Below are 27,088 nucleotides of genomic sequence, written 5' to 3' on the forward strand. Positions count from 1 at the left end.
CTTTTTTTTCCCTGGTATTTGTAAAGCGCTTTCTGTGTACTGGGCACTGAGGTAGGTACTAGCTAATCAGTTTGGACACAGTCCCTGACTCACAGGGGCTTACAGTCTTAATCCCCATTTTACAGATGAGGGAGCTGAGGCACAGAGAAGGGAATAGAGTTGCCCAAGGTCACACAGCAGCCAAGTGGCTGGGTTGAGAACCCAGGTCCTTCTGCCTGACAGAGCTTCTCTTAGCTTGCCTTGACCGAAAGCAAGAACAAATTACACATTGATATCAAGAAGCTAAAGCAAGAACCGCACTACGAAAATTATACACTCGGAACAGCCGAGAGAAGGTTCGAAGACTGGTTTGATGCATATGACTTGGGAAGGGAGAAACAGTGTGGCCTGGTGGATAGAGCAGGGGCCCGGGAGCCAGAAGGACCTGGGTTCTAATCAGGGCTCCGTCACATGTCTGCTGTGTGACCTTGGGCACGTCACCTCACCTCTCTGGGCCTCACTTCCCTCCTCTGGAAAACAGGGATTAAGATTGTGAGCCCTATGTGGGACGGGGACTGTGTCTGACCCAATTAACTCGTAACTACCCCCAGCCCATAGTACAGTGCCTGGCACATAGTAAGCACTTAACAAATATCACAGTCATTATTACCATTAAAAAAGTCATAAAAAAGAAATCGACGAAACCAATGTGCTTGGATTTTTCTTTATTAATAATAATAATAATGTCGGTATTTGTTAAGCGCTTACTACATGCAGAGCACTCTTCTAAGCGCTGGGGGAGATACAGGGTAATCAGGTTGTCCCACGTGAAGCTCACAGTCTTCATCCCCATTTTACAGATGAGGTAACTGAGGCCCAGAGAAGTGAAGTGACTTGCCCACAGTCACACAGCAGACAAATGGCAGAGCCGGGAATCGAACCCATGACCTCTGACTCCGAAGCCCAGGCTCTTTCCACTGAGTCACGGTGGTAATAATAATAATAACTGTGATATTTGATAAGGGCTTACTGGGTGCCAGACACTGTATTGAGAGCTGGGATCCACCCCGGCGCTTAGAACAGTGCTGTGCACGTAATAAGCGCTTAACAAATACCAACATTAGTATTACAAGCAAATCGGGTGGACACAGTCCCTGTCCCACGTGGGGCTCACAGTTTCAATCCCCATTTTCCAGATGAGGTAACTGAGGCCCAGAGAAGGAAAGGGACTCGCCCAAGGTCACACAGCAGACACGTGGCAGAGCCGGGATCGGAACCCACAGCTTTCTGACTCCCAGGCTGTAGCCACCTCGTCATGCTGCTTCCCATGGGGTAATGCCATGGGGGAGTTACCTCGTCCAGCTGAGTGCTGGACTATTTCGGTGAATAATGACCGCTTCCGGAACTCACGGCCCACGGCTCTCTTCTTTGCAGAGTAGCGGCAAGAGCTCAGTGCTGGAGAGTCTAGTGGGCAGGGACCTGCTCCCGCGTGGCACCGGAGTGGTCACCCGCCGACCCCTCATCCTGCAGCTGGTCCACGTCTCCCCCGAGGACAGGCGGAAAACGTCGGCAGAAGAAAATGGCAAGTGGCCCCGACGGACGGAGGGAGGGAGGGAGGGAGGGCACATCCGCGCCCCTGCCCACCACCGCCATCCGTAATAATCATCATAATGGGGGCATTTGTTAAGCGTTTACTACGTGCCGGGCACTGTACTAAGCGCTGGGGTGGATCCGAGCAAATCGGGTTGGACACGGTCCCTGTCCCGTATGAGGCTCACGGTCTCAATCCCCGTTTTCCAGATGAGGGAACTGGGGCCCAGAGAAGTGAAGTGACTTGCCCAAGGTCACACTGCAGATATGTGGCAGAGCCGGGATTAGAACTCACGACCTTCTGACTCCCAGGCCCGTGCTGTAGCCACCACTCCATGCTTCTTCTCAACATCTGCCAGTCTATGCTTAACAGGGAGTTGGGGCGAGGGGGATATTTTTATTCTTCTCATAAATTAATGAGGGCGGTTCATTTTCAGTCAGCGGTTCTGTTCAGTTCCAAACCCCGAGGTGATACAACTGATTTTGTGATCCGTTTTCAGGGCTGGGAGAGGAATATGAGCCCTGTCATTTTTGACACTCCTTATGACAGTTCTGTGTTGAAAGCTAAACTTCAACTATGGATCTTTAATGGTATTTAAATGCTTAGTATGTGCCGAGCACTGTATTAAACGTTGGGGTAGATACAAGATAATCAGGTCTCTTTCCCACGAGGGCTCACAGTCTTAATCCCCATGTTGCAAGCGAGGTAAGTCAAATGATGCCCAAGGTCACCCAGCTGACAAATGGCGGAGCCGGGACTAGAACCCAGGTCCACTGACTCCCAGGCCCAGGCTCTTTCCCCTGGAAAGGTACAATACAAAGATTCAATACAATTGAATGAATAAATTAGCTTGTATCAACACCAGCGCTTAGTACAGTGCCTGGCACATAGTAAGTGTTTAACAAATACCATTAAAAATAAAAAGTGATGTGCGGAAGGGAGAGCCATATCATTATGCCACATTTACCTGTCATTTATTTGTTTATATTAATGTCTGTCTCCCCCTCTAGATGTAATCTCGTTGTGGGTAGGGTGTGTGTTCATTGTTATAGTGTTCTCTCCCAAGCGCTCAGTACAGTGCTCTGCACACAGGAAGTGCTCAGTAAATACCACTGAATGAATTGAAATGCGATTGAATGAAATATTTGAATTGATATAACACATGGAACGGGCTGGACTTTGAGATACAAGATCATCGGGTTGGACACAGTCCCACATGGGGCTCACAGTCTTAATCCCCATTTTACAAATGAGATGACTGAGGTGCAGAGAAATGAAGTGATGGTGCCCGAGGTCAAACGGCAGACAGGTGGCGGAGCCCGGGATTAAAACCCAGATCCTTCTGACTCCCAGACCCATGCTCTTTCCACTAGGCCACGGTGCTGCTTCCCCTTGATGTTACTCATTTGCATTTTCAAGGCATGACGTCGGTAAATTGAAACCGGTCGTAATGGCGAAGTAAGCAAAGGTAGGGGAAAAAAGGAAGAATTCTCATGGAAGGCGGACATCTATCAATTTCCAAGTATGTCATGTCGTGGAGACCGCGGAAGGGAACTGGAGTCTAAAATTATTCCATAAGAGGGTCAGATCATGAGAAGCAGCGTGGCTCAGTGGATAGAGTACGGGCCTGGTAGTCAGGAGGACCTGGGTTCTAATGCTGGCTCTGCCAGATGTCTGCTGTATGACCTTGGGAAAGTCACTTCACTTCTCTGGGCCTCAGTTCCCTCGTCTGTAAAATGGGGATTAAGACTGTGAGCCCCTCATGGGACAGGGACTATGTCCAGCCTGGTTAACTTGAATCTACCCCAGCGCCTAGAACATCTATCAACTATCTATCAACTTGTTGTTGTGAACATCTATCAACTTGTTTAGCAAGTGCTTAACAAGTACCATAATTATTATTACATTATTATTATTATCCCTTTATGAGAGCCTAGAGTGGCCCATTCTAGTTGTCTGAAGCAGGCAGGACTATCACAGTGTAATTCTGAAAATATTTCTCCAACCAATCCCATCATTCAGGGGCATTGAGGGCGGCTTGTTTATTATAGGTCACTACCGGTTTTTAAGGTGATCACATAGGTGACCGAGTTTCTTTTGTATTTTTAAAGGGTTTTAAATGTAAAAAATGCGTAGCGTATAAACCTGGGGAGCTTGTGAGTAGGAGCGAGGCTTTTAAAATTTTAGCCCAAGTAACCAGGTTTCGCCTTCAAAAAAACTTTTTTTTTTTTTTAAGATTAGGGTCGCACCCAAAATTTCCCAATTTTAATGTAAAAGATGTTTTTTTTAAGTCAAATCCATTTTGACAGGGGAAGTGTTAAAAAAAAGTTTAGAAAAATCACATCCATTTCCAGAAATCTATGCTCTTGCTGCCAAGTTGTTGTTAAGTCGGTCTTGTACATTCGTGTGGTGAATTCTGTCTCCACTGTCATCAGTATGAGTAGCATTTATTTTGGATTTAAAACTGGCATCATCAATATTCTTTTTCTGGGGGATTTTCTTCTTTCCACTGTCATAATAATAATCATTGTGGTATTCGGTAAGCACTTACTGTGTGCCAAGCTCTCTACTAAGTGCTGGGGTAGGTTCCAGATGCTCGGTTAGTCCCTATCCCACATGAGGCTCACCGAAGAAGTAGAAGGGAGATGAGATACCGAATCCCTGTTTTACAGATGAGGGAACTGAGGCCCAGAGAAGTTAAGTGACTTGCCCGAGGTCACACATTAGGTAAATGGCGGAACCGGAATTAGAACTCGGGCCCTCTGACTCCCAGACCCATGATCTTTCCACTTGCCCACATTCCTTCCCTATTATTATTATTATTACCATCAGAGTGGAGCTTCCTTGGGGATCTGGCTCCGGTGGGTCAGTTTGGGCTTCTCTTCTATGTGTTCGATCATCCTTCTCACTGAAACCCCAAATGTGGATATTAAGTTTTGGATTGCTACTGGAATCCTTGCATTTCTCTGTGTGCCGACAGGGAGCTCTGCTGTTGAGTATTTGTGTAGCCCTTTGCGTTATTTACCACTGCTGGAAAAGAATAATATCACTGCGCATAAATTTGCCATGCTGACATTATGTCTGGAGATCATCAAAATTAGCCTGGAGCTTTTACATTTAAACCTGATTTTTATTGAAATAAAATAACCGGGTGTTTATCCCAGTAATTATCTCCACCAGCTGACTAACACATTTTTAACCCCCAAACTCCATGTTCTAATTCTAGATAATTTGCAGCTAAGCTTGGTATGTTCTTACATTTTGGAGTGTATTGGAAAGTTTTTCTGGAAACTGTATACCTTAGCTTCACTAAGGCACTTGCTTTTTATATCAATTCTCACCTTTTAATGTAAAGCTTGTTTCTCTTTACATTTATTTTTGACCCCAGAACGTTTCTACTTATGCTAGCTTGGCTTTCACTTCTGCCTTTCTTTCCTGTACATACCAATATCACGGTTAAACAGGGAGAGGTAATTCTGTCCATTGTGCAGATGGGAAAATTGAGGACATTTGGAGATTTTACCAATATGTAGTAAGCGTGTAATAAATACCATTATTTATTGTGATTACAAGAGCACTTGTTGGCTGCTTCGGGTCTTGGATTCGGGGCTTTGCTACACAATGCCTACTTGCTAATGAAACAGAATCCTATTGAAATATTTTCACGGCATCAATCAGTCATTGGTATTTATCGAGCACTTACCGTGTGCAGAGCATTGTACTAAGCGCTCGGGAGAGTGTAATACACCAGAGTTGCTAGACACATTCACTGCCTGGAAAATAACAATGTTGGTATTTGTTAAGCGCTTACTATGTGCAGAGCACTGTTCTAAGCACTGGGGGAGATACAGGCTCATCAAGTTGTCCCACGTGAGGCTCACAGTTAATCCCCATTTTAGAGATGAGGTCACTGAGGCACAGAGAAGTAAAGTGACTTGCCCGCAGTCACACAGCTGACAAATGGCAGAGCTGGGATTCGAACTCATAACCTCTGACTCTCAAGCCCAGGCTCTTTCCACTAAGCCACGCTGCTTCTCTAACCAAAAAATAACTCAGAGCTGTCCTAAATCGCTGCCTCATGCACCTTCGTGTTCTGGCAAAGTTAACTATTTTTTTCCGTAACAAGGTGAGTGGGATTTATTTGAGAATTTTAGCTATACATTTTTCTTTCAGAAGTGTAACATCCAATAATTTTGGGGGACTCAGATCATCCAAACACCAGGCTGCATGGAGCCCCTTTGCCAAAAAACTTTTAGTTAAACCAGCATGAAGAAGCAATCAGTTAATCCTATTTATTGAGTACTTACTGTATGCAGAGTACTGTATTAAGTGCTTGGGAGAGTATAATATAACAATATAAATAGACAAATTCCCTGCCCACAACAATCTTAGAGTCTAGAGGAGACAGGCATTACTATAAATAAACTACCGTTATGTGCATAAAGAGCAAGGACCTGGGAGGCAGAAGGACCTGGGTTCTAATCCCAGCTCTGCCACTTGTCCGCGGTGTGACCCTGAGGCAAGTCACTTAACTTCTCTGGGCCTCAGTTACTCAGGGACTGTGTACAGTCTTATTATCTTGTATCTACCCTAGTGCGGAAGCAGCGTGGCTCAGTGGAAAGAGCACGGGCTTTGGAGTCCGAGGTCATGGGTTCGAATCCCGGCTCGGCCACTTGTCAGCTGTGTGACGTTGGGCAAGTCACTTAACCTCTCGGTGCCTCAGTTACCTCATCTGTAAAATGGGGATTAAGACTGTGAGCCCCACCTGGGACAACCTGATTCCCTTGTGTCTACCCCGGCGCTTAGAACAGTGTTCGGCACATAGTAAGCGCTTAACAAATACCAACATCATTATTATTAGTACAGTTCCTGGCATTTAGTAAGTGCATAACAAATACCATTTAAAAAAGCCAGAAACGGTAAAACTGAAGGGCTTGTTACTAAAATGTTCACCAGTGTCTTTAAGAGAACAACTACATATTTGGTACAATTAAAAGTTGTTAATGCAGTAAATAATAATAATCGTGGTATTTGTTAAGGGCTTACTATGTGCCAGGCACTGTACTAAGCTCTGGGGTGGATACAAGCAAATCAGATTGGCAAAGTCCCTGTCCTGCAAGGGACTCGTAGTCTTAATCCCCATTTTACAGATGAGGTAACTGAGGCTCACAGAAGGAAAATGACTTGCCCAAGGTCACACAGCAGGCAAGTGGCAGAGCCGGGATTAGAACCCATGACCTTTGGACTCCCAGGCCCACACTGTCCACTACGCCGGACTACATCATCTTGTCAGTCTGTCTCTAAGCCGCGTGTTCTTTACAAATATCCATTCCTCCAGTTAAAGTTTGGGGAACCGCTTTTTCAGGGAGCAGCATTTCCGGTCTCAAATGTCTGTTGGGGTGGCGTCTTCGTTATAATGGGAGCTCTTCTTGCATTATTTAATTTAAGAAAGCTCTGCCAAAGGCCCGTCATTAATTATTCAATTAGACTCGCCGCCGAGCCCCATTTTTCAAAGGTAATGCTTCTGCGCCAGAAGGAGGAACGCAAACACTCAGTCTCCTCATATCTTCCTGAACGAGGAGTGACGTCGCCGACTTGATGGAATTGACATTTCCTATATTGGATTTCTCTGTTTTTAGGTCTCCCCTTAAACCTTGGAATGTTTTGATCGAAGCCCAGTGTCTGGAGAAAGAAGGGGAAACTGCTTTTTTAGAGAAGCGTTCGAATTCCCTGCGATGGGTCGGTACAACAGTTATTACAGGAGAACCAAGGCAGTTGGGGGAAAGTGCATTTTAGAAAAGTGTTTGAATTCCCTGCAATGAGTCAGTGAAGTATTCATTACAGGAGAACCATGGCAGTTTTACTTCAGGAGATTTCACGCAGGATTTAGGAGAAGCAGCAAGGCCTCGTGGAAAGAGCGCGGGCCTGGGAGTCAGAGGAGGTGGGTTCTGATCCTGGCTCTGGCCACATCTGCTGTGTGACTTTGGGGCAAGTCACTTCGCTTCTCTGGGCCTCACTTACCTCATCTGTAAAACGGGAATCAAGACTGTGAGCCCCAGGAGGGACAGGGACCGTGTCCAACCTAATTACCTTGTACCTACCTCAGTGCTTAGAACAGGGCTCGGCACATATCGCTCAACAAATATCACAATTATTATTATTATTCAGGGATGCAAGGGGCTCGGATCTTAAGTCAGCAGGATGCATTTCTCTATACGAAGGCAGAAAACTAATAACAGATCGAGTTCTCCTCCCCGGTTGCCCCTTGGATGTGTAGAGGGATGTTTTTTCGTCTCGGCCTGACTTTAGTCAGCACCTCGTGTCAGAGTAACGGCAGAGGCGGAAGAGCTCAACCTCGGTGCTCGTCTTTCCCCCATCTGTGTCTCTTGTTCTACCCGAATTGAAGGAGGACATGGGGCAGACAGGCGAGGGAGAAAGAGGGATAGCAAGAGTGTCGGGGTGGCCACCCGGAGCCCCATGGATCGACACGTCCACACACACACGAGTGAGTCACCTCTGCTCCCCTGAGAACGATTCCCCACTCTCCTAATCCCCCAAATGTCCCTGAAACATCAAGCCCACTCCTTGCCCCTGCCCTCTTTAAAGAGTATTTGTTAAATGCCTAATACGTGCCAGGCACTATATTAAGCTCTGGGGTAGATATGGCATTTTGGAGGCAGAGGACATGGATTCTAATCCCGATTCCGCCACTTGTCTGCTGTGTGACCTCGGTCAAGTCACTTAACTTCTCTGGGCCTCAATTACCTCATCTGTAAAATGGGGATTAAAACTCTGAGCCCCCCCGTGGGACGGCCTCATTACCTTGTAGCTATCCCATTGGTTAGAACGGTGCTTGGCACATAGTAAGCGCTTAACAAGTGCCATTATTATTATTATCACCCCCAATATATATCTGGGGAAACTGAGACATGGGGGAGCATTAAGTGACTTGCCTAAGGCCACACAGGGAACGGGCGTCCGAGCCGGATCTCGAAACCTGGAACTCTGGCTTTCCCATCCGCGGCTCATCCATTCCGCCGCTCTGCCTCTCCGCCTGGCCCGGCCAGTCAATAGTCCTCAAAATAGAGTCTGCTTTTGTAATTTGCCTTCAAGCAAATTACTCCCTCCCTTTCTCCTTCCCTCCCTCTTCCTTCTCTCTCTCCGCTCTCCTCCTCTCCCTCTCTCCTTCCCCACAGCCCCCATCCTTGTCACACAGCGGGCACACAGCATTCCCCCTCAGTCCCTTTCCCCCTCCCTCTTCTCTCATCCAGTCTCATGCTCTTTAGGAGGTTGAGTGAGATAAAAATGATGCGGTAAAAGTCGGTTCTGTTGTTTGTCAGTTGGGGAAAGGCTCATCTGCTGCAGTTTGAGTCTGCGTGACTTAGCCTCATGATGCTGTTCAGATGCCAACAGCTTGTTAGCATGATTTTATCAACCAACCAGTGCCATTTATTGAGTGCTTACTGCACGCGGAGCACTGAACTGAGCATTTGGGAGAGCCCAGGGCAGTAGACTTAGTTGGTAGATGTGACCCCTGCCCTTCAAAGAGCTTAAAATATGTGGAGGGGATGAGTGTCAAAGTTATTTAAGGTGTACACGCCCAACTGCAGAGGTGACCCAGAAGTGAGGCTGAGTCGGATGGGGAAACGAGAGGTTCATTCAGTCAGTCGTATTTATTGAGCGCTTACTGTGTGCAGAGCACTGTACAAGTGCGGTGGGGTGGGAAGGGGGAAGAAGGAGGGAGGGTTAGTCAGGGATGGCTTTTTGGAGATGTAATTTTCGTAGGGCTCTGAAGATTGGAAAAGCGGTTGTCCGAGACATAAAGGACTTCATCTTTAGTAGCCTGTAAAATAAAGTCCGTATGAGTTTTTAATAAATGGGGTAATTAGGCATTTTTTGTTGGAAAATTGTGATTGGGACATCATAATTCGTGACTGTAGGAGGGTCACCCTTTGAAAATGCTTCTGGAGCCCTCTCTTAGGGGAGTAGAAGTTAGAGAAGTAGACAGTCGGGTGAGGTGTGTAGATTAACTGACCTATTTTCCAAAACCATAAGAGGGGGTGTACATTTCATCCAGATTCTAAAAATACCAATTTTATGAAACCCATATTCATAATCGAAAATAAAGGGTTTCGTCGGGAGACACACATCGAAGAAGCTGGTTCCTTATGCTTATATCTAGCCTTGTCTTTGTCTGATGTTGTTACTCCTCAGGATTTATTGAAATAATGATAAAAGTTTGTCCAAAAAACTCATTTATAGTACACATTTTGGATAAAATGAAGTCAGGGAATTAAGGCCCAGTTTCTGACCATGCAGGTCTGTCCAGATAGAAAGCAGATGTTGAAAGAAATGCTTGTGCAGATGTGTGGAAGTGGTCCAGTGCTTAGTACAGTGTCTGGAACATAGTAAGCGCTTAACAAATACCATGATTATTAAGGTCGGTCAAGGTCTAAATGCTGCTGTTCAAGCCTGAGGTTGGTGAAGAAAGTAACCCCGGCGTTACAGGAGAAAGACTGTGAGTAGTCAGTTGCATTTATCGAGCGCTTACTGTGGGCAGAGTACTGTACTAAACGCTTGGGAGAGTACAACAGAACAGCCCACAAGGAGCGTACGGTCTAGGGGGCGAGTAACATAGTCAAATATCGGGTTAAGATGTCACCTTCGTTTTTGCTTGCGGTTCTACCTGTCGTATCCTTTTGAATCACAGAATTGTCTGTTCGCCTGGAAGGCACCGAGCCTGTGCATCTGGAAAAAACATGATACCAAATTTCAGCAACAAGACACTAAACTTCTCATTCTGTGCTATTTCTCTTTAACTACAGACCCTGCCTCATGGAAAAACGCAAGACAGCTTTCTAAAGGTTTCCTGAATCCACTTGCTTCTTCTCCCCTTTATTTTCTCTTTTACCTGCATGCAGCTTATGGACTCGGACAGCACGGGGGCATTTTCTTTTCTGGCTTACTTGTTGCTGCCCTGTTCAAGGTTTTGGTGGTTTTGTGCCGTTTTTGGTGATCTGAGCATTTCATCAGAATTTTATTTCAGTTTTTGTATTTGTGGCGAATGCAAACCTTTGTTCGTTCCAAATAAATGTCAGTGAAACCAGGCCTGTGGCGTACGAGGAGAAATGAAATATTCTCCTTCTTGGGACTGAGGGGCTGTCTTATTCGTGGTGACCCATCAACGTGTCTTGTGCCTTTTTTGGCCGTTTGGCAGGCCGGGGGAGCGGGCGTGCTTCACTTGGAGGCCGAAGCATGGTTTCCTCATGGTTTTCCTCCCATAACTTCAACCGTTTCCCTTGGGTTTCATCCTGTTATCAATCAATCAGTGGTATTTATAAAAATAATAATAACGGTACTCGTTGAGCACTTACTGTGTGCCAAGCACTGTTGTAAGAGCTGGGATAGTTACAGATGAATCGGGTTGGACACAGTCTCTGTCCCACACGGGGCTCACGCTTTTAATCCCCATTTTCCAGATGAGGTAACTGAGGTGCAGAGAAGTGAAGTGACTTACCCAAGGTCACAGAGCAGACGTGGCAGAGCCGGGATTAGAACTCAGATCCTTCTGACTCCCAGATCTGTGTTCTATCCCCTAGGCCAGGCTCTTTACCTCATGCAGAGCAGGGTACCAACCACATGGCAGTGAACAGTGTACCACATACCTGTCTACTTTTGCTGTCTGTCTCCCCCTTTTAGACTGTGAGCCCGTTGTTGGGCAGGGATTGTCTCTTTCTGTTGCCGAATTGTCCATTAATAATAATAATAATAATAATAATAATAATGTTGGTATTTGTTAAGCGCTTACTATGTGCCGAGCACTGTTCTAAGCGCTGGGGTAGACACGGGAATCAGGATGTCCCACGTGGGGCTCACACTCTTAATCCCCATTTTACAGATGAGGTAACTGAGGCACAGAGAAATTAAGTGACTTGCCCACAGTCACACACCTGACAAGTGGCAGAGCTGGGATTCGAACTCATGACCTCTGACTCCAAAGCCCGGGCTCTTTCCACTGAGCCACGCTGCTCCTCTTTCTAAGCGCTTAGTACAGTGCTCTGCACACAGTAAGCACTCAGTAAATGCGATTGAAAGAATGAATGAATACAGTAGAGTACAGCCAGAAGACATGATCCCTGCCCCAAAGGAACATACAGTCTAGTGGAGAAGCCTAATCCTCGGTTATTGCAGTAACTGGCATTATTAATGGTACTTACTGAGCACTTACCATGTTCAGAGTACTGTACTAAGCACTTGGGAGAGTACAGTACAACAGAGTTGTAAAAACAGCCTTCCCTGCTCACAGTGAACTTTCAGTCTCGGGGGGAACTAGACAGTAAAAGAAATAATTTATGATATATAATCAAAGGCATGTAAATAAGTGCTGTACGGTTGAAGATGGAGCAAATCTCAAATGCCCGAAGGTCACGGATTCAAGTGCATCTCACCTTGAGAAGCGGCATGGTCTAGCGGATAGAGCACGGGCCTCGGAGACAGAGGGACCTGAGTTCTAATCTTGGCTCCGTCACCTGTCTGCTGTGTGACCTTGGGCAAGTCACTTCATTTCTCTGGGCCTCCGTTTCCTCCTCTGTCAAATGGGAATCGCGACTGTGAACCCAAAAAAGGATAGGATAGGGCCTGAGTCCAACCCGATTTGCTCGTTTCCACCCCAGCGCTTAGTACAGTGCCTGGCACGTAGCGGGCGCTTAACAGATACCACAGTTACTGCCCTTATTCTAGACGTGCTTGGCACTTGATGGTATTTGACGTTCTCAGTAGGTAGTATTTTGTCATGTGAATATTAATAAGCTGATGTTAAAACTTAATTGGCTAAAATGTTGGTGCTGTGGCTGCCTTGGCTGCTGCGTCCCCCGTTATTGCTCCCAATTGATGTCGTGAAAATAGTGTGACGCCCATTCCACACTGACCATAAATTAAAAGTGGTTCACCTGGAAAACTCAGATCATTTCCCAGTCATTCAACTATTCGGCCACTGCATCCCTAGGTGGAGGATGATAATGACAACTCTGGTATTCGTTAAGCGCTTTCATTGGTAGATGCAAGACGATCAGATTGTCCCACGTGCGGCTCACAGTCTTAATCCCCATTTTCCAGAGGAGGGAAATGAGGCCCAGAGAAGTGAAGTGACTGGCCCAAGGTCACACAGCAGGCAAGCGGCGGAGCCGGCATTAGAACCCACGTCCTCTGACTCCCAAGCCTGGCCTCTTGCCACTAGGCCATGATGCCACTTGTGACACTGAATGCCCTGAGCTAGGCACACCGTGTAACGGAAGGTTGCTGCACCGTCTAACTGGGATACCTGTGTTTCCCCTCCACAAACACACACACCCACACACAGCTGGCCCAAGAGCCATTGTGTTGGCCTTTCAGGGCCCCGGTACATTCTGGGACTTGATGGCAATACCCCCTCGCTGCCAATCCGAACCCATCCCCGCACGTGGCCCTTCCTCTTTTCACCCTCCTACGTTTCATTCATTCATTCATTCATTCGATCGTATTTATTGAGCTCTTACTATGTGCAGAGCACTGTACTAAGCGCTTGGAATGTACAACTCGGCAACAGAGACGAGCCCTGCCCAACAACGGGCTCACAGTCTAAACGGGGGAGACAGACAACAAAGCAAAACAAGTAGTTAGGCATCAATACCATCAACATAAATAGAATCATAGATATATACACGTCATTAATAAAATAGAGTAATAAGTAATATATGCAAATATTTTAAAGTGCTTTGGGGAGGGGAAGGGGGTAGAGCAGAAGGAGGGAGTGGGGGAAGGGGGAGGGGAGGAGGGGCAGAGGGAAAGGGAGGGTTCAGTCTGGGAAGGCCTCCTGGAGGAGGGGAGTTCTCAGTAGGGCTTTGAAGAGGGGAAGAGAGTTAGGTTGGCAGATTTGAGGAGGGAGGACATTCCAGGTCACTGGTAGGACGTGGGCCAGGGGTCGACGGTGGGACAGGCGCGAACGAGGGACCGTGAGGAGGTTAGCGGTGGCAGAGGAGCGGAGTGTGCGGGCTGGGCTGGAGGAGAGAAGGGAGGTGAGGTAGGAGGGGGCAAGGGATGGACAGCTTTGAAGCCAAGAGTGAGGAGTTTTTGCTTCAGGCGAAGGTTGATAGGCAACCACTGGAGGTTTTTGAGTAGGGGGATGACATAATGGTAATAATAATGTTGGTATTTGTTAAGCGCTTACTATGTGCGGAGCATGCCCAGAGCGTTTCTATAGAAAGATGATCTGGGCAGAGGAATGAAGTATAGACTGGAGTGGGGAGAGTCAGAAGGAGGAGAGATCAGAGAGGATCACCTTGTTACTCTCCTACTACAACCCAGCCCACACACTTTGCTCCTCGAACGCTAACCTTCTCACTGTACCTTGTGGAGGAAAAACTTGACAGACTCCGCGTTATGTTTAAAAAGGGTATGTCAAGAGACAAGTTTATTACTACGGACTCATCTTCCAGCACTAGTAGGAAGAGGCGGTTCAGCGGCAGAGATTCCCCTGCCAATCAAGGCCAGCTCAACTTCAGGCAATATAGAGTTTCTTTATACACCGTTGGTACAGCGTTCAGAATGATCAGAAACTACAGTAAGAGAAATACTTGAGGGTAGAAAGCAGTAAATCCCTCGGGTGTTTTCCGTTCAGTCCCAGACCTGCTATTTCTAGGTGATCCGATACTACTTACTGATAAGCAGAGGTCTCGATTAACTCAAGGGAGTAGTTTCTTCGCTTGAGTAGATCGAGTCATTGGACACCTTGAGTGGTCAAGCAAGCCTAGCACAGAGGGGAAAGTCTGAAAGGGGAAGAAGTGCAGAGCATTGACCATTCATTCAGTCTTTTTTTATTAAGCGCTTACTGTGTGGAGAGACTGCACTCAGTGCTTGGGAAAGTACAATTAACAGTGACATTCCCTATCCACAACGAGCTCGCGATCTAGAGGCGGGGAAACAGACATCAATACAAATAAATAAAATGACAGATGTGTACTTAAGTGCTTTGGGGCTGGGAGGAGGGAAGAGCAACGGGATAAGTAAAATTAGAGATATGTCCTTAAGTGTTGTCGGGCTGGTGGTGGGAAGAAGAGCAAAGGGAGCAAGTCAGGGAGATGCAGAAGGGAGTGGGACATGAGGAAAAGTGGGGCTTAATCTGGGAAAACCTCTTGGAAGAGATGGGCCTTCAAGGCTTTGAAGCAGGGAAGAGTGGTTGTCTGACGGATTTTTCATTCATTCATTCATTTGTATTCATTGAGTGCTTACTGTGTGCAGAGCACTGTACTAAGCCCTTGGAAAGTGCAATTCAGTAGACAATCCCTGCCCACACCAAGTTTCCATTCTAGAAGGGGGAAGACAGACATCAAAACAAGTAAACAGGCATCAATATAAATAAATATAGATATGTACATAAGTGCTGTGGGGCGGGGAGGGGGGGAAGAGCAAAGGGAGCGAGTCGAGGTGATCGGGAAGGGAGGAGGAGCTGAGGAAAAGCTGGGCTTAGTCTGGGAAGGCCTCTTGGAGGAGGCGAACCTTCAGTAGGGCTTTGAAGGGAGGAAGAGCAAATGGCAGATTTGATGAGGGAGTATGTTTCAGGCCAGGGGTCGACGCAGGACAGGCGACAACGAGGCACAGCGAGAAGGTTAGCACCGGAGGAGCTAAGTGTGTGGGCTAGGTTTTAAAAGGAGAGAAGGGAGGTGAGGTAGGAGGGGGCAAGGTGGTGGACTGCTTTAAAGACATCGGTGAGGAGTTTTTCTTTGATTTGGAGATCTTTGAGGAGGTGGATGACATGCCGTGAATGTTTCTGTTGAAAGATAATCTGGGCAGCGGAGTGAAGTGTGAACTGAATTGGGGAGAAGCAGGAGGTTGGGAGGTCAGAAATGAGGCTGCTGCAGTAATCCAGTCAGGACAGGTTGAGTGATTGTACTAACGTGATAGCGGTTTGGAATGAGAGGAAAGGATGGATCTTGGCAGTGTCCTGAAGGTGAGACTGACAGGCTTTGGTGACGGATTGGATGTGTGGGCCGAATGAGAGAGCGGAGTCAAGGATGATTCCAAGGTTGTGGGCTTGTGAGATGGGAAGGATGGTTGTGCCGTCCACAGTGACAGGAAAGTTCGGGAGAGGACAGGGTTTGGGAGGGAAGATGAGGAACTCTGTCTTGGACATGTTGAGTTTTAGGTGGCAGGAGGACGTCCAAGTAGAGATGTCCTGAAGGCAGGAGGAGATGCAAACCTGGAAGGAGGGAGAGAGAACAGGGGAGGAGATATAGATTTGGTGTCATCCGCATAGAGATGGTAGTTGAAACCGTGGGAGTGAATGAATTCTCCAAGGAAGTGAGTGTAGTTGGAGAATAGAAGGGGACCAAGACCTGACACTTGAGGAACCCTCACAGTTAGGGGATGGGACGGGGAGGAGGAGCTCACGAAGGAGACTGAGAATGAACAGACAGAGAGATAGGAGGAGAACCAGGAGAGGATGGAGTCAGTGAAGCCAAGGCTGAATAATGTGTTGAGAAGAAGGGGATGGTCGACAGTGTCAAAGGCAGCTGAGAGGTCGAGGAGGATTAAGATTAGAGGAGGGAGGGGAGGGCGTTCCAGGCCAGAGGCAGGACGTGGGCTAGGGATCGGCCGCAAGACAGGCGAGATGGAGGCAAAGTGAGAAGGTTGGCACCGGAGGAGCAAAATGTGCGGGCTGGGATTTAGAAGGAGAGAAATGAGGTAAGGTAGTAAGGGTCATAGTGATGGACTATTTTAAAACCAATGGAAAGGAGTTTCTGTTTGATATGGTGGTGGATAGGCAACTGCTGGGGTTTTTTGAAGAGGAGGGTGACATGTCCAAAACGTTTTTGTAGAACAATGATCTGGGCAGGAGAGTGAAGTATGGACTGGAGTGGGGAGAGACAGGAGGCTGGGAGGTCAACAAGGAGGCTGATGCAGTCATCCAGGCGGGATGGGATGAGTGATTGCTTCCACAACTTCAGTCATCTCCGATCTCTCACTCACATCCTGCCTGTAGCCTGGACGCCCTCCTTCCCTCGTCAAAACCTTATTGAAGGCACATCTTCTCCAAGAGGCCTTCCCTGACTAAGCTGTCTTTTCCTTTCCTTCGCTCCCTTCTGCGTCACCCTGACTTGCACCCATCGTTCATGCCACCTCCCAGCCCCACAGCACTCATGTACATATCTCTCATTTCATTAATGTATATTAATGTCTGTCTCCCCTTCTAGAAGCTCGTTGTAGGCAGGGCATGTGTCTGATATATTGTCAAATGGTACTCTTCTGAACGCTTAGTTTACTGCACACAGTAAGTGCCCAATAAATGTGATTGACTGACTTTGAAAAGAGACCCCGGACGCTGGAAGACCGTGGCGGGCTAGAAAAGGAGCGTGCCGTCCAATACAGAAATCAACATTCAGTTTCACCATCCTCTCCTGATTCGTATTAGGAGACACCCCAACTTTTCCATTTCGGTTAAATGAAAACTTCTTTCAGCTCCGAATTGAGAAGTTTTCCATTAATATGATTTAATATGTATGAGATACTGATTTTAAAAGCATCCTCAACACTAGCGGATACCCGAACAAGGTAGGAAATGTATTAGGAATAGGAAAATGAGTCATTTTGTTCATTTGCATTTCAGAAGCAGCCTGCTAGTTCCTCTGCCTGCAGTTAAACATTTGGAAAAAGAAAAGAGATTGTTTTTAGCAGTTCTCAAAACTACAAAAGCCACCTCCTCTAGGCCCTCAATAGAAACAGGGAAGTGAGGCTGAGCCATTTATTCTCCAAGGGCTTGGTGTTTTGGATGGGGCTACTGAAATTGATTCTGAAAGGCTAAAGGGGTGATGAAGTGATTTTTTTTTCCAATATCGATCCTATGTTTTCAGGTGTTGAAGCAGAAGAATGGGGTAAATTTCTTCACACAAAAAACAAGGTACAGAATTTTACAAATATGCATTAGAGAAATAAGTTGCTGTTTTGCTGTAAATCGTTTGATTTTATTTTGAGGGGACAGTTAGGGCATCCATTTTTAAGTTTTTGGTAGAATAATTCCACTCCACTTTTGGAAAAGAAAACCACTCATTTTTATGTCAAGTGAATAAAAGAAGCGTTACTTTACTATTTAAAAGAATTCTTAAGAGATTGCCAAAGACCTCCTTTACATTTTCTTTCTCATTTGTTTAGCCCTAAATGCATTTTCAATTTAGGAATAGAATTTCAACATCTTTCAATGTAATGCTGTATTTCAGCTTTACACTGACTTCGATGAAATTCGACTAGAAATTGAAAATGAAACAGAGAGGATTTCAGGAAATAATAAGGTAAGAGCAGAGGTGTGCCCTCCCAAAACTTATATGATGGGATACTTTTCTTGATTGCATTTTTCAGAGAAGGCAGATTTAATGGTCGTAAAGTAAGAATTCGTAGCATAATTCTAAAAACTTGGGGAGCCAGACGAGGCTTGTGGAAATAATGGGCCAAGTAAAAATTGGGCCAGGATAAATAATAATGTTGGTATTTGTTAAGCGCTTACTGTGTGCCGAGCACTGTTCTAAGCGCTGGGGTAGACACAGGGGAATCCGGTTGTCCCACGTGGGGCTCCCAGTCTTAATCCCCATTTTACAGATGAGGGAACTGAGGCACAGAGAAGTTAAGTGACTTGCCCACAGTCACACAGCTGACAGGTGGCAGAGCCGGGATTCGAACCCATGATCTCTGACTCCAAAACCCGGATCAAAGGTGCTTCTCATCACTGAGATTTCATTTTCTCATACATGAACAATTGATCAAATCTGCTGTGGCCAATAGTAACTTACTTCAGGGTCTGTAATATGGCACAGTGGATAGAACATGGGCCTGGGAGTCATAAGGTTATGGATTCTAATTCCGACTCTGCCTCCTGTCTGCTGTGTGACCTTGGGCAAGCCATTTTATTTCTCTGTGCCTCAGTAACCTCATCTGTAAAATGGGGATTAGGATTGGGAGCGCCACGGGGGACAGGGACTGTGTTCAACCCAATTTGCTTGTATTCCTCCCAGTGCTTAGTACAGTGTCTGGCACGTGGTAAGCGCTTAACAGATACCACAATTATTATTAAGTATTTAGCCTTTTGTGCCACATCCCATTCAGTGAGCCATTTGCTCGCTGGCTGGAGGCAGGCAAGATGGCAGTCAGCGGCAACTGGTTGCTTCATCCCTTGCTCCAAACCTTGAATAGTATCAGCTCTGGACCGTAAGCTCGTTGTGAGCTGGGAACCTGTCTGCTAACTCTGTTGTATTCTCCCAAGCACTTAGAACAGTGCTGTGCATGTAGTAAGCGCTCAATAAATACCATGGATTGATTTGCTTCTGAGGGAGGTGAAATGATCCCCTCTGCCAGTAGCTTTCTTCTTCATGGAGCATGGGTTTGGTGAGGGAAATTGGCAGAAGGAGCCTGCTTTCTCAATACCAGAAACCCAGAGACGGAACATGGACTATTCTTTTGGCCAGATATTCACCACCAGACTGCACGGCACCACACCGGTCTCAGAGTATTTTTAGGGAACCAGCATGACCTAGCGGAGAGAGCCTGGGCCTGGAAGTCGGAGGAATTGGGTTCTAATACTGGCTTCGACACATGCCTGCCGTGTGACCACCTTGGACAGGTCGCGCCTCTATGCCTCAGTCGCTCCAACTGCAAAATGGAGGCTCAATCCCTGCTCTCCCTCTTACTTAGACTGTGAGCCCCACGTGGGAGAGGGCCACTGTCCAACCTGGTTATCCTGAGTCTACCCTACCACTTAGAAGAGTGCTTGACACATAGTAAGACCATAACAAATACCATAGTAAATGATTAAAATCCCTCTTTAAATGGTTAGCCTTTGGAAATAGCAGGTAACAGCCCATTCAGTACCTGTTGTCCCTTTAACTGAGACTGTGAGCCCGCCGTAGGACAGGACCTTTGTCCAGCCTGCTTATCCTGTATCTACCCCAGTGCTTAGGACAGTGCTTGACAGATAGTAAGCTCTTAACAGATGCCATAAGAAATGATGAAAACCTCTCCTTAAATGCTTAGCCTTTGAAAATAAGTAGCAAGTAATATCCCATTGCGGGTTTCATCGACGAAGTTTTTCAAAGTACATACAAAATATTTCTAATCGAAATGATGTAAATGGCTCTGGAAACAAAATGCGGTTGTAACGGAGGGGTATGGAATCCCTGGGTCTTATAATAATGATATTTGTTAAGCCCCTTACTCTCTGTCAAATAAACACAGTTCTAAGCACAGTGGTGGATACAAGTCAGTCAAGTCGGACACGATCCCTGTCCCACATGGGGCTCACAGTCTTAACAGGAGGGAGAACAGGGAGTGATTGAATCCCCATTTTACAGTTGAGGAAACTGAGGCACAGAGGTTGAGACTTGCCCGTGGTCACAGAGCAAGAAAGTGCCAGAGTCAGGATTAGAACCTAGGTCCTTTGACTCCCAAACTGCTTGTTCTTTCTAAAGGCCATCTTTCTTCCCAGTGATGGCTGGTATCGGGAATTCAGAGTCTTTCCCGACACCCAACTGCTAGGTCATACCCATGCCCAGAGCTCCCTCCCTATCTTCTCATTTGACAGATCACTGCTCTCCCAATATTCATTAGCCCTTCTGAAACCAGATCTCCTCGCAGAGGTCTTCCCTGATTAATTTCTATTCTCCCCATTTAATGCCCTCCCTACTCCCACTTAAGCGATTCCTCCGCCTGAGCATTTGGGACCTCACACTCTTTGTGTTACTTATTTACATGCGTTTGTGTTACTTATTTACACACTATCCCTTCCTCCTTGCTGTCCTTTATTATAACTCTGCCTGCCCAGCGAGATCGTAAATTTCCCCAGGGCGAGGATCAGCGTATTTCAGTGCTCAGTTCAGCGTTGGGCACATAATAAGCTCTCAGTATTTGTTGGTTGACCTCACTTTCCCGAGGCCATTATCTGTCATTCGATGGTATTTATTGAGCGCTTACTGTGGGCAGAGCGCTGTACTAAACGGTTGGGAGAGTACAATAGAACAGAGTTGGTAGACAAGTTCCCTGCCCACAAAGACCTTACGAAACTAGAGGACAGTATCCATACCTTTTAGATCGATAACTCTGTGTAGGTGGGAGGACTGTGTTTAATCCGGTTTTCTTGTTTCTACCCCCAAAATTACCTTGCTGGGTGAAGAAATCACCTCTTCTTTGCCGGAACCTGCAAGAAATGATCATTTTGGTTTTTATGAATATAGCAAGAGTTATATAATAGTAATGTAATGTTGGTATTTGTTAAGCGCTTACTATGTGCAGAGCACTGTTTTAAGCGCTGGGGTAGGCACAAGGGAATCAGGTTGTCCCACGTGGGGCTCACAGTCTTAATCCCCATTTTACAGATAAGGTAACTGAGGCACAGAGAAGTGAAGTGACTTGCCCACAGTCACACAGCTGACAAGTGGCGGCGCCGGCATTCGAACCCACGACCTGTGACTCCCAAGCCAGGGCTCTTTCCACTGAGCCACACTGCTTCTCTGCTCAGGGTTTCAGCAAAGGGATGACCCACTCGGACCTCGTAGCTGGGCCAAAGTGGCAGGAACTGAGGGAGATTGTTGGTCCACCGGTGGTATTTATGGAGTACCTACTGTGTGCGGAGCACTGTATAATCACCTGGGAAGCTACAACTTACCAAAGAGTAGGTGGAAATGGAAAGAGAAGAGAGGAGAGGGAAAAAATGAAAAGCTACTGCTATTTTATAAAGTGGTGGTTTCATGTGCTTTAGATTGGCACTTTCAGTAGCATTCTTAGTTGGGTTAACTCTACATGGGCTGGTTAGTTAAGTTAATAGATAAGATGAGGTGGGGAAATGGAGCTGTAGAGAGAATTTCTTCTTCGTGAATAAGTCATTAAAAGTTAACAGAAGATTTGGTGGCTTCAATTCTGTTTTCTAGGGGGTGAGTCCCGAACCTATTCATCTTAAGATTTTTTCACCCAATGTTGTCAACCTGACTCTTGTGGATTTGCCAGGCATGACAAAGGTAATTTATATCATTCTGTCTTGTTTGTTAAATGATTTTGGATATTATCCGGGAACAAAATACTGTTTCTGTGTAGGAATACTGTTCATTTGTGTGGCGTAGTAGTGATCAGGTTTTACTGCCCCCCTTGCCAATTTTGGCCTGTGGAATGTAGTTGTCGCAATGTGATCGGTTCTTGGCATTCTTAAACAACAAAATGATTTCGATCCACGTGGCACCTTTCCCGTTTTTTCTCTTCGTTTTACAAATAATCAGCTTGAAGTGTTGTTTTGCTTCAATTCTTTTCCTCCATTTACTGGCGGTTCTTTGTTTCTTAATTCAGGTACCTGTCGGTGATCAACCCAAGGACATCGAACTTCAGATAAGAGAATTGATCCTTCGTTTCATCAGTAACCCAAATTCAATTATTCTGGCCGTCACTGCAGCCAACACAGATATGGCAACATCTGAGGCTCTGAAAATTGCCAGGGAGGTAGACCCGGATGGTAAAGTATTTTCAAATTTGCTCCTAAGAGAGTGACCTGAAAGAAAATATTTTATGTTTTTAAGCTACCCTTCCAACCAGTGATGTAGGGGGATCTGAGCAAGAATGCAACAGGAGGAATATATACTTATCTACGTACTATATTTAGCCGGAGAAGCAGCGTGACCTAGTAGAAAGAGCATGGGTCTGGAAGTCAGAGGACATGAGTTCTAATCCCAGCTCCGCCACATGTCTACTGTGTGACCTTGGGCAAGTCACTTCACTTCTCGGTGCCTGTTACATCATCTGTAAAGCAGTGATTGACTGTGAGCTCCTTGTGGGACAGGGATTATGTCTATCCCTGTTACCTTTTATCTACCCCAGCGCTTAGAATAGTGCTTGACACATAGTGAGCGCTTAACAAGTACCACAATTATTATTACATAGCCTGGACTGGTGACCGTCCTCAAAAAATTCAAATGGCACTGAAGAATGTTTCCTCTTATGTAGGGAATTGATATCCTCCAAACAAATGCCGTAACAAGTCCGATCATGGGGATGGTCTCGCATTCTGGGAGGAATTAAGCATAACCAGCTCTTGGGTAGAGAGAGCTGTTCGTTTCTAATTTTGCATCACTTTCTACACCAGTCAGTCAGTCATGTCGGAACACTTACTGTGTGCAGAACATTATACTGGTTGCTTGGGAAAGAACAGTAGAGCAGTTTGTAGGTAAGTTCCCAGCCCACAAGAAACCTACAATCTGATGGGGGGGCGGGTGGAGAGATGTTAAAATAAATTATGGATATGTAATTAAGTGCTGTGGGACTGAAGATAGGATGAATAAAGGGTGCACATCCAGGTGCGGGGTGATGAGGAGGGGAGAAGGAGTAGGGGAATGAGGACTTAAGGAAGGCCTCTTGGAGGAGATGTGATTTTAGTAAGGTTTTGAAGGCGGAGAGAGTGGCGTTCTGTCGGATGTGAAGGGGGAGGGAGTTCCAGCCCAGAGGCATATCACCGAGATAAATTAGGAGGGGGGAGGTTGATGGAGCGCTTTAAAGCCGCCGGTGGGAGTTTCCGTTTGGTTGCGGGGGTGGTTGGGCAACCGCTGGACATCCTTGCGGAGAGGGGAGACACGGTTTCTGTAATAAAATGATCCCGGCAGCAGAGTGAAGTACGGACTGGAGTGGGGAGAAACAGGAGGCAGGGAGGTCAGCAAGGAGGCTGATGCATTAGTCAAGGTGGGATAGGATGAGTGCTATGATCAACATGGTAGCATTTTGGATGGAGAGGAAAGGGACGATTTTAGCAATGATGTGGAGGTTGAACTGACAAGATTTGTGACAGATGGAGCGTGTGGGTTGAATGAGAGAGATGAGTCAAGGATAATGCCAAGGATATGAGCTTGTGAGATAGGGAGGGTGGTGGTGCCGTCTACAGTGATGGGAAAGTCAAGGGGAGGATGAGCTTGGGCGGAAAGATGAGGAGTTGAGAGTCGGCATGGCTGAGTGGAAAGAACACGGGCCTGGGAGTCAGAGGACCTGGGTTCTAATCCTGGCTCTGCCATTTATCTGCTGTGACACCTTGGGCAAGTCATTTAACATCTCTGTGCCTCAGTTACCTCATCTAGAAAATGGGGATTATGATTGTGAACCTTATGTAGGACAGGGGCTGTGTCCAACCTGATTATCCCATGTCTAATGTTTTACATGTTTGAAGCAGTGGGGAAGAAGTCACTGGAGAGGGAAGAGTTGAAGTTAGCGGTCAGGGAAAGGAAGAGTGGATCCTTTGCCTCTGTTTTTCTTCTTTAGGATTCAGTTGCCCTGAATGTTGGAAGAATAAATGTAGCTTCCATTTTTCAAATCTAAAATCTGTAGTCCGTGGGTGACGATTTGATGATTTTGTCAGGGTAAATGTTCAAAATTCATGAAAGGAGAGCTTGTAAAGGTAAACTTTAGGCCAGCTCTTTTTGCTGAGTGTTTGATGGTTTTGTGGCTTTTGATAATTTCTGCTTTCTTACTTGCCTCCTGTGTTTCTGTACAAGGAAGATCATTGTGGGGGAAAAAACCCAAAAAAGGTCATGGTGGAATGTGCGTTTAAAGTCGTAAACTAAAATTCCTACCAACCACTGAGGTTTGCATTGGCATTTTCCCCTATTTGGGTTTCTTTTGTAAATAAAAAAAAGATATTTTGGGATAGCAGCCTAAATTCTATTGAGCAAATTCACTAATGTGCAGACCCTGAGGTTTTCATTTTGATGACTGGGAATACAAATGGCCTGTTGACCAAACAATGATTAGGCAGCCCACTTTGATACTGAGTAATTGAAAAGCAGATCTGGTGTTAATGTTTTGAGTGAGCTCCAGTACTCCGTTTATGTATGAAACACAACCAGGCTACCTGATCGTACCACCCTTCTTTTCCTTGAATACTTGTTACGCTGAAAATGCTTTGGCGCCGTAATATTACTTGGTCTACAACGCGATTAAAAGTGAAATGTTACGTTAATGATGGTTTTTCTGTTGGACCCGGTAGGTCGCCGAACCTTAGCTGTTATCACTAAGCTAGACCTGATGGATGCTGGGACTGATGCCATGGATGTCTTGATGGGAAGAGTCATACCGGTTAAACTTGGAATTATCGGCGTGGTGAACAGGTGAGCTACCAGAGGGAAAACGATCCTTGTGGGAAGGAAATGTGTCTACCAAATCTGAGGTATCTCCCAGGCACTTAGTACAGCGTCAAGCACGCAGCGAGCGCTCGAAAGACACCGCTGATTGGTTTGCTTCTGTCGACTCTAGGAGCCAGCTAGATATTAACAATAAGAAGAGCGTTGCCGATTCCATCCGGGATGAATATGCATTTCTTCAAAAGAAATATCCATCTCTAGCCAATAGGAATGGAACAAAATACCTTGCCAGGACACTGAACAGGTAACATTTTGCCTTTCTTCAGGATGAGCTGTTTGAAGGCGCTGTCTAACCTAGGCGTCAGATGTGTGCTCTGCTGATATCCTTGTCTGATCGTATTCTCATTACTTAAACGTTTCTGTTTTCTCCTACGCCATTAGCCCAGGAAGTACAGACCAGACTTAAATTAGAGCCATCTAGAAAAGGATGAGAAAAGGGGTGACTCATTTGGTTCTTGTTGTAAGAGGTCAAAAGGTTCTGGTTTCTAGCATTTACAGGAATTGACCATCAGCAGTGCTGGGCAGCAGCAGCGGCACGGGAGAGAGTCAAGGGCGGAGACTCAAGGCGGCTGCATGGAAGGGGGCAGTGGTCAACCATTTCTGGATTTGGACCAAGAAAATTCTAAGGATTCAATACCGTAACGATTGCAGATGGAGGTGGGGCGTTCTGGGAGAGATGCGTCCGTGGTGTCGCCGTGGGTCGGAGACGACTCCACGGCGTAGGACAAGACAAGTGTCTTGCAGGGAGTAGAGCGGAACATAAAATCTGGGCCGGGCCTTGCTCTGAGGGTCCGATTGAGTGGCCGTTGGATTTCTCAACTGGAAAATTGAATTCCACTTTTTTTTCCCCTGGGTTTATGTGATTTAAGGCATATTTAAGCCTGTTAATCTACCAGAAATGAAATTCCCATTTATGAAGCTACTTTGGCTTGCCTGATTCTGACATGCAAAAAATACCACATTTTGCCATTGCTGGCCAGGTCCTTTGAAGCTTCTCGTAGAAATGGTGAACTTTGTTCATTCATTCATTCATTCAGTCGGATTTATTGAGCGCTTACTGTGTGCCGAGCACTGTACTGAGCGCTTGGAAAGGACAGTTCGGCAACAGATAGAGGCAATCCTTACCCAACAACGGGCTCACAATTAGATTCAGTAGAGCAGCAGGACCCAGAAGGGCCTGAATGCTTCACTAGGCACGAAGTAAGGCAATCTTTTATCAACTCTGATGCAAATAATAAAAATAATAATAATAATCATGTTATTTGTTAAACGCTTAGTATGTGTCAAGCACTGTTCTAAGAGCTGGGGTAGATAATAAGTCCCTGCCCCACATGGGGCTCACAGATTTAAACCCCATTTTACATTCATTCATTCAGTCTCTCGTGGCTCAGTGGCAAGAGCCCGGGCTTGGGAGTCAGACGTCATGGGTTCTAATCCCGGCTCCGCCGCTTGCCAGCTGTGTGACTTTGGGTAAGTCACTTCACTTCTCTGGGCCTCAGTTACCTCATCTGGAAAATAGGGATGAAGACTGGGAGCCCCACGTGGGACATCCTGATCAGCTTGTATCCCCCCAGCGAGTAGAACAGTGCTTACAGAAGCAGCATGGCTCAATGGAAAGAGCACGGGCTTTGGAGTCAGAGGTCATGGGTTCGAATCCCCGCTCTGCCACTTGTCAGCTGTGTGACTGTGGGCAAGTCACTTAACTTCCCTGTGCCTCAGTTACCTCATCTGTAAAATGGGGATTAAGACTGTGAACCCCACGTGGGACAACCTGATTCTCCTGTGTCTACTCCAGCGCTTAGAACAGTGCTCTGCACATAGTAAGCGCTTAACAAATGCCACCATTATTATTCAGTCGTATTTATTGGATGCAAAGCACTGAATTAAGCACTTGGGAGAAATGGATAGAGCACGGCCTAGGAGTCAGCAGAACCTGGGTTCTGATCCTGACTCTGCCACTTCTGCTGAATGACCTTGGGCAAATCACTTCCCTTTGGGCCTCAGTTACCTCATCTATAAAATGCTCATTGTGGGCAGGGAATGTGTCTGTCTATTGTTATATTGTAGTTTCTCACGTGCTTAGTATATGCTCTGCATACAGTAAGCACTCAATAAATACGATCTAATAAGTAAAAGGCTTTCAGATCTCTCTCTCTCCTCCCAAGAAGAGGAAGAAATTCAAGGTGCAAGGTATTTGTAGCCAGAGTCAAAGCTGGATCTGTGAAAGTAAAGAGAGTTTCATGTTCCCTCCCTCATCCCTCTCCTTATCCCCTCTCTAAAATTAGATTCTCATCCTGATGGACTTGGTTTGATTAAACATTGAATAATCCATTTTTGTTGT

General features: G+C 46.2%; 1 protein-coding gene across 4 annotated transcripts in view; it reads left to right on the forward strand.

Annotated features, from left to right (window-relative positions):
• The window catches only part of DNM1L (dynamin 1 like), a 74,169-nt gene that overhangs the window by 19,025 nt on the left and 28,056 nt on the right, over positions 1–27,088 (forward strand). For 2 of the 4 annotated variants that reach the window (XM_029052343.1, XM_029052345.1), the window contains exons 2-9: positions 1,414–1,561; positions 10,396–10,434; positions 17,455–17,501; positions 17,818–17,889; positions 21,511–21,597; positions 21,920–22,082; positions 24,594–24,714; positions 24,860–24,991. In XM_029052343.1, coding sequence (XP_028908176.1) covers positions 1,414–1,561; positions 10,396–10,434; positions 17,455–17,501; positions 17,818–17,889; positions 21,511–21,597; positions 21,920–22,082; positions 24,594–24,714; positions 24,860–24,991 — 809 coding nt within the window. The remainder of the gene's footprint in view (positions 1–1,413; positions 1,562–10,395; positions 10,435–17,454; positions 17,502–17,817; positions 17,890–21,510; positions 21,598–21,919; positions 22,083–24,593; positions 24,715–24,859; positions 24,992–27,088) is intronic. The other 2 variants (XM_029052344.1, XM_029052346.1) reach the window with 1 other exon arrangement.

The sequence above is a fragment of the Ornithorhynchus anatinus genome, chromosome 2, assembly GCF_004115215.2.
Source record: "Ornithorhynchus anatinus isolate Pmale09 chromosome 2, mOrnAna1.pri.v4, whole genome shotgun sequence".
Lineage (NCBI taxonomy): Eukaryota > Metazoa > Chordata > Mammalia > Monotremata > Ornithorhynchidae > Ornithorhynchus > Ornithorhynchus anatinus.